This window comes from Anabas testudineus, chromosome 11, assembly GCF_900324465.2.
Source record: "Anabas testudineus chromosome 11, fAnaTes1.2, whole genome shotgun sequence".
In the NCBI taxonomy this organism is placed as follows: domain Eukaryota; kingdom Metazoa; phylum Chordata; class Actinopteri; order Anabantiformes; family Anabantidae; genus Anabas; species Anabas testudineus.
Window position 1 is genome coordinate 11,693,336 of NC_046620.1, and position 10,721 is coordinate 11,704,056.

The following is a 10,721-nucleotide window of genomic DNA, read 5'->3' on the forward strand; positions in this document are numbered from 1 at the left end:
GCAGCAGTGAGGTGGGGGAAATGGCAATGACAAATTACAGTGCTCATAAGCCCAATGCAATAAGATTGCGTGTGTGCGCAAACAAACGAACCACAAGAGAAAGGCAAAATGAGATTTTAAGAAATACAATGCTGTAATGCAACAATACCTTACATTGTCTGATACAGCTTTCTGGCATTTCAGCTCCATATCATCTATTCATGCTCCTACATGGTTTAATTATTCTGATTTTGCCCTAATCAAGTATTTATTCTTACCAGATGGTTGTATGTTGGGTTGTGATGGATTTTTGCATGTAAATATAATTTCTCCATGTAGACATGGAACAAGTTTAGTCCTGTAAATGGGAAAAGCAGCACAGCTGCATGTTTTGCAGCATTTGTTTATTGTAACTGTATGGAATGCCATTTTAGACAGTAGAAAAAATATTAGAGATAAATAACATAGATTTTGAAGTTTTAAAAAGCCTAATTACCCACTTACACAGGCGTATAACATGTCAAAATCTGTTAAACTCAATGCGACCAGCGGAGTTCACTGGAGTGAAGTAAATCTCTATGAATTTTTAACTTCAACTTCACCTTGAGGTTGTGTAATCACACATTTGACCAATAGCAAATATGTTGATGATATTCACCTTTTGAAGGAGGGCCTTTTTAATCAATTCACTGTTCCACTATTCAGTTTCAGAGACACTCTTCTACTGGGGTGTATGTTTGTGTTTTCTTGTTGGTTGTTATGCAGTATTTTATGTAGCTTCCTGTAGCCTTATATTATCACAACTAGCCATTTTCAGTCTGCAAGTCCCTGCACTATTTCTGTGAATGGAGAGCATCCTGAAGTTGGCCACCAATAAAATTTCCCACTTCTCTTCTTACTGACAAGTGGAAGAGACATCCAGTGGCCCTCCTAATGAATTCCCACTAGCTCCCTGTCTGCTCCTGGCAACATGCTCCCAATTTCTATTAGCCCTTCACTGGGCCAGAGGAAGGTGGAGCAGGAGGAGGAGGAGTTGGGACTAAGAGGGAGTAAGAAATGGATAGGAATTGTGATTGCAGAAAAATAAGGAAGGGGAATGACATGACTGAAAAAGAGAAAGTAAGCGTGTGTAGTGAGACACAGCAGCTGCTTAACATCAGGCTAATGGGCAACTCCTTGTTTTTTTTCTACTGCTGTCCCTAAAGGAGCAGCTCTGTTTGTAGAATCACAACAGACAGGTCCTTCTCTCACTCATCTTTTACTCTTTTTTTTTTTTTTTTTTTTGTGTGTGTGTTTTGTGAGTGTTGATGGACCTTATGTGGATCCATCAGCCAATCAGCCATCAATCTTAGATAAATTCTACCTTGAATTAACATGGCAGTGATGCCCTAGAATTAACACCTTAAAGAACTCTAATACAATATGTTCCCATATTAACAGTGTAAATAAGTTCGCACACACACACATACGTACACACTCACTGTTCAGCAAGCTGTTGCCTTTCCGCCCTATTGTTAGTAAAGTTCCTTTTCCTGCAGTGTGTTGTTTCTAATTAGCCAAGACAGTTGGTTCTGCCTCATGTGAAGTGCACACACGAGCTTTGCCAGGTGGCCAGTTTGCCCACAAGATTCACCCCTGAGAGTTGGTCCCGTGGGACATCAACCAACTACGTGCAACTCAGGCAGGAAAAGATTCATTGTATTTTGGATGCATGTATAGATTTTAAATAACATTTCAATACTACATTTAGCCATATATTCTTTACCTTCCTGTGACAGTTCTTCACATTTGATATTTGACTTTATTGAAGACTAGGAGCTGGTTAGCTTAGCTTAACATAATGATTGGAAATTTGGAGATAGGCGTTCCATTTAGAGAGACAGACTAGCCAACAATCTCCCTGCCCGTATAACCCAACTCAATGTTATACTCCCATGCTTTACAAAAATAAATGTAAAGTTCTGGTTTCCTCAAGGGTGGACAAGTGTGGCAATCTTGCCTGGCCAAGATATAGTCCCCTACATAATATACCAACGGAGTCTGTTTAGTTTTGCAGTCATTTGATATGCATTCCCTAATTTGTCTCTTATAGGTAAACAGGACTACAAAAAGACAAAATCAGTCTTAAAGGCCACACGACTGAAAGCAGAAGCAAAGAAGAATTCTTCTGGATTCAGGGTGAGACTGGCCTATGGTGACTTTCTTTCTCTGGGGCTACTGAAGTCTGTATCTACATGTCTTCCACAACTTCTGGCTGCATGTCTGTCTTAGCCCCACTGTGATGCTGCTCTCTGTCTTTCTGCCAGCCGTCTTCTTTCCATTTGTCTGCCTGTTTAAAAAGCATGTCTTGCTAGATCACTTTTCATATCTCAGTCTCTTAGCTTTCTTACAGCTTACTTACTGCAAGTCTTTTGGGAGAGTGATGCTATATGTGTTAGAAAGGATGTGATGTACTCCCCTGCTTTTCCTTTGAAGACTCATGCAAGTCAAAATGAAGAAAAAGGAAGAAAGGAAGAGTCCTTCACAGAATGAAAGTTAACTGTATTTTATTGTGTGTGTATATATATATAAAAAAGACCCAACAACCTTTTGACACACAGAATTTCAGGAAAGATAAAAATTTCAGGGTTTTATGCCTATGCACTGGCAACAGCTGGCCAGATTTGTGTTTTTGGGTAGTCCATACGTCCCTTTTGTAGATATCTTAGCTTTGATGTGACTTAATCAGATTTGGCACAAACATAACTGAACTGATTAGGTTTTCGGTTGTCAAAGGTCACTTGCCCTCAGTGTTATCTATCGAAATGACGGGCGGCCTTCAGAGTTTTCTGTCATTGTTAAAATCTGTCAATGACAGATTTGGTTAACACAACCTCTACTGTGAACTCGTCTGTCCAATTCTTGTCAATGCAATATCCCAGGAACAACTGGAAGGGAATTTCATTAAATCGGGCACAAACATCCACTTGAACTCAGGTACGAACTGATTAGATTTATGTCTGGACAGACATGTAGGTAAACCTCAACTTGACTGACTGGTGGAGGCGTACAACCGTGAGACAGTAACTCTAGTGTTATTATATCGTTGAGAATCAGAGGGAAATTGGGAAAATACAAGCAATGAAAGAGTAAGACACAAAAGGAAAAGGTGATGAGCTAGATAGAGTTGAGTAATGTGAAAGTAAAAGGAGGAGGGTGATGCTCGTGTCTCTCAACAGTGATTAGGAGCTGTTGTGCAGGTAAAGATGGATGACTTCACATTTATCACTGTGGCAAATGTGGCACTCTTGTTTATGCTATTCCTTATTCAGTTGATTTACCAAAAACATTGTTCTATTTAAAGATTTATCCATATAGCAAGTTCTTACCGATGAAATAGCTTTTGAAATATGTTTTCTCCGTTTTTTAAATCCTTTTTTGGGAAGATTTTAATTTTAGTTGTTTTTAAATGGAGGGGAAAAATAGATGTAGAAAGAAAACACCATTCAGGTACATCCAGAGTTATTTTTCCATGTTTATTTTGTCTTTATGGCATTAAAAATTGGGTCTATTTACAATACATCAAAAGCCAAAAGGCCTTACTTCCTCATTAAGCTTCAGTTGGCACGTAGTACACAGAGACGAACAAATCGTAGTGAGGATTAAACACTCGGTGAAATGGTCAGGTTTTAAAATATGCATCTCTTAGACACGCAAGGCCTCATTAAGCACGTCTTTAATCCAATTAGATTAGTCCATATCTTGAAATATTGATATTGCTCATGAATAATTCAGGTTTTTCATGCCCAAGATGAGGGGAATTTTCAGAGGTCGGATTAAAAATACCTCTGGGATAAGGATATTAAACTGACTTAGACCTCTTGGCCCCAGTTCGATTGAAATTCATCCCAAATGTAATGGATATTTGGTCACGCTTGCTTTCTCATTGCTTGCTTTTAGCGTTTTATAAGGTTGTGATTTTTACAGGGCTCTATGATGACTGTAGACACACTTCCCCCTCTCTGTGAACTTTTGGCTGACAGCAATAATTTGGCTGTGGTTTATAGGCATGTTGCTTTATGGATAAAGTATGTTTATTTCTTCTTTCCTCTTCCTCCTTCTCCTCTCACACACTTTCACCGTGTCCCTGGTTGAGATGCTGGTCTCAGATGCAGCTGGCATCTCAGAAGGGCCAGCAGACATGTGGGCACAGAGAATCTGGCAGCTGCCAGGGCAAGCTGCCTTGGGGCTGTCCTAGTAGCAGGGCAGTCTGGATAAGTTGGCAGAGAAAAGGATGGAGAGACTGGGAAAGAGAAAGTGAGACGAGAACTTCTGTTTCCACAACCCGCATCAGCAAATGAACACAAAATGTTGACCTGAGAAGTGTCAGAAACCAGCCACCTGTTGTATCTGCATGTTTTGTGTTAATGGAAAGTGTGTTAATGGAAACGCAAATCTGCAGCTCCACAAAATTTTGTCCAACATGGGGTCATGACAGCAGGGATGGTTAAGCTGGCAGGAATTGAGTTAGCTACAGTCTCCTCAGGTTGCACAGAGAAGAAGCAGTGTCTTCAAAGTAGCTCCAACACACTGACTTACAGCAAAGGAAACAAGCCTGCTGCCTTTTCTAATTGGCACACTATCCTTCTGTTCAGTTCTGCACTGTTTTCCCTCAGTCTTATTTAGCTGGTGAGCCTAGAAAATTGGGGAGTAAAATTGCTTATGTAATTGGCAGAGGATGGAGGCTGCACATAATTCTGGGAATCTTCCAGCTGTCATATGAGAAAGTATGTTGTGTGGTGAGGAACGTATAGAACAGGATTTTATTCTTCTAGTTGCAAAGAATTGCAAACACTGTTTTTGTGATTCCGCTGAGTTTCTTCCATTCAGTGCAGGTATTGCAATTATAGCAGCTAGTGAGTACCAGACATAGTAATTGCAAATAATCTATTAAATAAAAACGATCAGTACTGAAAACTGTTTCTATGTCTGATAAAGATATTGAGTTGAAATTATTACTTTTTTTGACAAAATTGTCAAAAAACAAAAGGTTTAAAGTACTGATAATGAAAGGAATTGTCAGTTGAAGATTTACAGTGCATATAGAGTTTAGGTGGATGTAGAAGTACAAGGAGGTAATGCTTCGTCAGTGAAGGAGGAAGGAGCGTGATTGTTTGTTGGACTATTGGGGGGGAAACGCATCGTTGATATTGATCTAAATTAAAGGTGGCAAATCACCTACTACAAAGCAACCAAGAAAATTGTCTGCAAATTTTATGTAATCAGTCACGAAATGTAACATAATGGCTGGTTATTCAAGGCTGTGACTTGTACAGATGAGACACGCTTATCAACTGCTGCACAAATTCACCAGCGGTTGTTTGTTGCCACCCACAAACGCACCAAATCTGTCTTGCTTCACACGTAGGCACATAAAGACTGATGTACACATCCGCACACACAAACAAACCCAGGAGGAGAATAAAAGGTGGACCAGATGAGGGGATGTCTGCTGAGCTGTGGCTTGTCGCCAGGGTGACAGGGACCCACCTCCCAGCATGCCGAGTGTGCTGCAGCTGTTGCTGGTACTGAGAGAGCCACATCATGAAGATGATGATGTGCTTGGGCCCCGTCCAGGGGTCTCTATCAGAATGTGGTCAGAGAGGTTGTGTTTTTGTCCCTGAGTGAGTGAGTGTGTGTGTGTGTGTGTGTGTGTGTGTGTAGGTGTGTGTGTGTGCGGGCTCACATAAGTGTGTTTGTGAGACAAGGTAAGAGTCAACACGCTGGGCCACTCTCCTCGAAACCAATGATCTCAATCAAGTGCAGGTGCTTTCTACAACTCAAGTGTTTTCACCAAAACCCCTCCAGCTTGTTTTCACAGACGAGTCACTGTAACCAGCTGTTCCCTGTCTCTCTGAAACCTGAAGTATAGAAGTCGGGGAGGGGGGGAGCTTGGATTACAATTTCACGTGGTGTTTTGTTTCAGCCGTGATTCAACCGAACACTTACCTACGTCAGAGGCACAACATTTTCTTTGCGATATTGTCTACAAAATTACAAATGCTTCTCTTTGTTGTGTTTTTCAAAGCCGGGAGAGAACACAAAAAAACCGCAGAAAACAATCAAGGCTCAGTGATTTGATAACGGTTCTCTTTTCTCTGAGGCCTAGACAAAATAGAAGAGTAAATCAAGCGGTGGGAGCCTGGCGGTTAATATATGAAACTAAAGTGCATGAAATTTAAAAGTTTTCCAATTAAGCAGGGACTTTAAGCTGTTTGGAGGCTGTCGGGATGTAGATAAATGTGGGCTGAGGCTAATGAAGAACAATGCTGCTGATGACTAGGCATTACAACATGTACACAGATAGCTGTGGCTGCTGTGACGCCTTTTAATTGTCAACCCCCACCTTCTTCGCAGAGAGGAATTAATAGTAACCCCCCCCCACCACCACCCGTAGTTTGTGCTGAGCCTTATCTCTCTCTTGTTTTGTGTCTTGTTCCCCCTTTTTTTTTTTTTTAATTTTTTTTTTTTTTTTTATGAGTGCAAATTGGCCAGTGGGTTGAATTTGCAGTACTAAGTGTGTGCATGTTACATATGGCAATTACTGATGTCATTCATACTGTATATACTTCTCTTGCTGCTGGAATCAGCTACGGTTATTTCTGTTTAGTTGTGTCTGCTTGCTATTTTCCTGTTTGTCATTTTTTCCTTAGTATCACCTCAGCCCATTAGCCCATACCCATTGGGATGTCACAGAATGTCGTTTAACATGGTTTAAGTAGTTTGGTTAATTGTAGGTGGATCTGCAAAAATACGCGAATCACGTTACGCATGTACGTCTGGGTAGCGTGTCATACATGTGTTTTCGGCTCACATGTCATGCCACCTTTGTTGCTCTGGCCCAGTTTGCATGTTAAAACTAATTTCCATGTTATAATCAAATATTTCTTTTTGAAAAACCTCCAATCAGAGTGCAGTCTGCACTCTTTTAAAGCTCTCCAAGCTTTTCAGTGTTGATTAGAAAGTTTGCTGCTAATGAGTTCTCTTGATAAAGAATAACTGCCATTGTTCAATACTCTGAGTGGCCCTAATGAAACTCCAGTTGATGAAGATTGTAATCGTGTGAGCGCCACATAATGAACAAGTGCTCCAAATTCCCATTTTCAAGTTGAATGCCACTCCTCTGGAAAAGCTCAATTTGTTTGACAATTAACCAATAGAAAATGTAAAAAAAAAAAAAAAGAAATGGGCCATTTTGATGAAGAAAGTTGAACTTCTTGGTAAAACCGGCAAGAGATCGATTGTAGTCTAGATTATGATGCCGCGGACAATAAATGTGATACTGTATGTTTTGAACCGTCTCTTTCTCGAATGTGGCTCCAGTTTTACTCTACAGTATGTTTCCAGTTCATCTCTTTTCTTTGAAGAGCAAACCTGAAACATTGCTGAATTAATTCGAATGATCTGCTGATGATCATCATCATTACTAATATAATACTGTGTTGACTTGATCCAAATACAATACAGTATTTATGCTTTTATAGATTCCCTAATTTAATGGCAGTGTGTTTACAGTCTGTCACCTGACTTGTTTCATCAGGTAACAATTCCCCACAGTGAATCTCTCAAAGCAGCTGAGTGTGTTTGTGTCATTAATGTGCAAATGGGTCTATCAGAGTGAGAACACCTACTGTGGAGACCTGGTTTACTGAGAGCCTGAAACCGTTTTCCACACTAATGCAGGTAAATTTGAAAACACATCTGTTGGGCTGTTTTGGCCTTTCGCTTGCATTTTCCAGCACTGTAAACAAAGTCTTCAAAAAACCAGCTCTTCATTGTGAATAGTGTTAGTGATAGTGCTGTGTGGACAGGAAGTACCAACAGGTGATATTAGCTTGTTAACCTTTTAAAATAAAACAACCTTTTTCAGCTCTTTGCTTTCATTTACCTGCAATAAGGTGGAAAATACCTGTGTACTGAGTTACGTTAATGTCTAAGATGATGATGATTGACGCTAATATACATACATCAGTATAACCAAAATTACAGTTTAAATATTTTATTTTAGCTTTTAGCTTAACTCTTCATACCCACAAAATCAGATGGATGACTGATACAAATTCTATTATGAATGTAGCAAATTCAGATAAAAGACAAAAGGGATTTGGCAAATACAAATAGACAACACTGATATATAAGGATGATAATTGCAAAGTTATTCAAACAAAACAGAGCCGCTCCCAAGTGTACAAACAGACAGCTCAAGCAGATATAAATACTTTTGTTGAAGAAAACTGTATTTTTAAACTCTCTCTCTCTCACTCCCTCTTTCCTTCTCTCTCTCTCCCCCACTCCCTCTTTCAGGATGCATTCCTGGTCATCGCAGCAATCCTGTTCTTTGTCCTCTGTATGTACGCCTTCTTCTACCTCAATTTGAGCACAGAGATTAACCTGGACACGGATGAATAATAGGTGGACCACATGCCTGCAACATTCCCATTTCTGATTTCTGTGCTTTGTATGACAATGAACTGCATCTTCAGGAGAAACGTTGCACTCAAGCAAAAATTCAGTTTATGAGATTTGATACAAAAAGTCTTGTGTCGCTTTATTTTCTGCATGGGAACATGTCAACGAAGCTGTAATAATTAATATATCAATTACACTATGATTTTTTTCATCCTTTTTATCTTCTGGGACAAGATCTCTGAGCTTTGATTCCCTGAAAATGTCTCTTTAAACAAGTCTTCCAAACAAGAGTTATGACCAAGCTCTGTTGTTCATATTTTGCATATTCTTCGTCATGTCACGTTCCACTGCTTTTTCCACCAGTTAAAAAAAATTTAAATCTCCCGTTGAATCCTTCGTCACATCTGCACAAACACTGGCTTCACATTCCAGTGCACAAACCTCTCCTCTCGGATATCTGGAGATCACAAAAGTGTGAGATTAGAATCCACAAAGCCCTCATCCTGATTGAACGCGTGCGCCGAATACAGAGCAGCACAATCTACCTGCCGCACAAACAGGCAGACTTGCACAGGATTAACGCTGCAAATATAATCACGCTCTTTCATTTGAAAGGAAATTACAGAGATGAATGATTGCTAAATCGAGGTGGCCCACGTATTCCTCAAAAGGAACACATTGATGATTTCTTTTTTTGCTAAATGTGCGTATTGTTGTCCACTTTAGGATGTGATGTGTCTCTATAGAATTGAATATGAAGGCCTGTTAATGCTTTTTTATTTCACTGCTTTCCTCTCGTGTCCTAGGCTTGCAAGGTGAAGTATTGACCTTCCATCAACAATTTTAGTCCAAGTTCTCCCACTGTTTGGGGTATTCTTTCGTGGCAATGGAGCACAGAGCCCACTGCTTTTATTTAGTGTGCACACATTTCAGCACACATCAACCATAACTAACAACAGCAATACTGTCATTAAAAGGGCAATTGAGGCATTTATTCTGGTATTGACTCTTTTATAATTGTAAAATGTATGATAGACCAACTCCATAATAGCCCTTGTGACTCCTTTTTGTTCGTGTCCTTTCCACTGAAAATGAAAAAACACAACTCTCGCATGTGCGCATGCTTTGTTTACCGCTGATACAATTGTTGAAATGTGAGACAGTTTTGGAGCTTTCAGTTTCTGCCTTTTCTCCTCGTTTCTCCCATGACCTCCCGACCTCTAGTAAAAGACTAAACGTCAAAGAAACCATTATGATGAACACACAGCCGTACCCTCACCCTGTGGCTTTTATCTGGCCTTGGTACATCCAGACCCCCTCCTCCACCACTGTGGGCCAATCACATGTGTAATAAAAGATAGCGCAACCTAATAGACCTTCATACATGACACCTGTTATCTAAAAGGCCACCATTAACAAATACAATGTGAGATGTGCCACAATGGCAAGGCTCTGGCAGCACAGCCTTTTTATTCCGACTCATATTTGGTGAGATAACGTGAGCTCTTTTTTTTTTTTTTTTTTAATTGGTTACATTATTGGTTCCTCTGGCTAATATCGAATACGTTTATATGGCATAAAAACCTTTTTAAGGTTTGCTTTGTCTTTATGATTCAGTGGCTGAACATTGTGATATATTATTATTTTTCTGTATTTCTTTTGTTGCCTGTCTATTAAAATCATGTGTCTCTTTGGAAGGAAATACAAATAATCTATTATGCAAAAGAAAATAAAGGACTTTTTTGACTTTGAGTTTTATTAAATGTATGGTTTGTGATCTTAAGTGTGAGCTAAGCTGTGTATCTTTGATGTTTAATCCTTGGACATATCAAATCATATCAAAAGCCATTCATGTGATATGGAATTATATTAAATAAGAGGTCATATGTACCAACATAATGACAGTGGATTAAAGCGTGTATACACCTATAGTAACACTGTAACATTACTGTTATATTTTATATTTAGATGCTATATGCATGTTATTTAATTCATATTTTAAAATTTAACATATTAAAGAAATCCTAGAGTCAGTTTACTAATATGGGGTAAAAGCCTTCCATTATTCTTTCCGCCTCCAAAGATCATTTCATTTCTCAGCTATAAACAATCGTGTTCTGTCAGTAATGGGCCATTAAATTGTATTGCCTATAGTAATGTCTTCACTGATCTACATCCCATGTCAGAACCTTTGCTCAGTAACCGCAAATCTGCTTGTGTGTACGTGTGTGTGTGTGTGTGTGTGTGTGTGTGTGTAGATTTTCACAGAGGAAAGTAACCACGTAGTAGCATTG

The 10,721-nt window shown here is 39.4% G+C and overlaps 1 protein-coding gene across 1 annotated transcript in view; it reads left to right on the plus strand.

Moving 5' to 3' along the window:
• Window positions 1-10,179, plus strand: part of triqk (triple QxxK/R motif containing) — an 18,156-nt gene extending 7,977 nt beyond the window's left edge. The window contains exons 3-4 of the mRNA XM_026349138.1: window positions 2,072-2,157; window positions 8,323-10,179. Coding sequence (XP_026204923.1) covers window positions 2,072-2,157; window positions 8,323-8,427 — 191 coding nt within the window. The 3' untranslated portion in view covers window positions 8,428-10,179. The remainder of the gene's footprint in view (window positions 1-2,071; window positions 2,158-8,322) is intronic.
• Window positions 10,180-10,721: the final 542 nt, after the last annotated feature.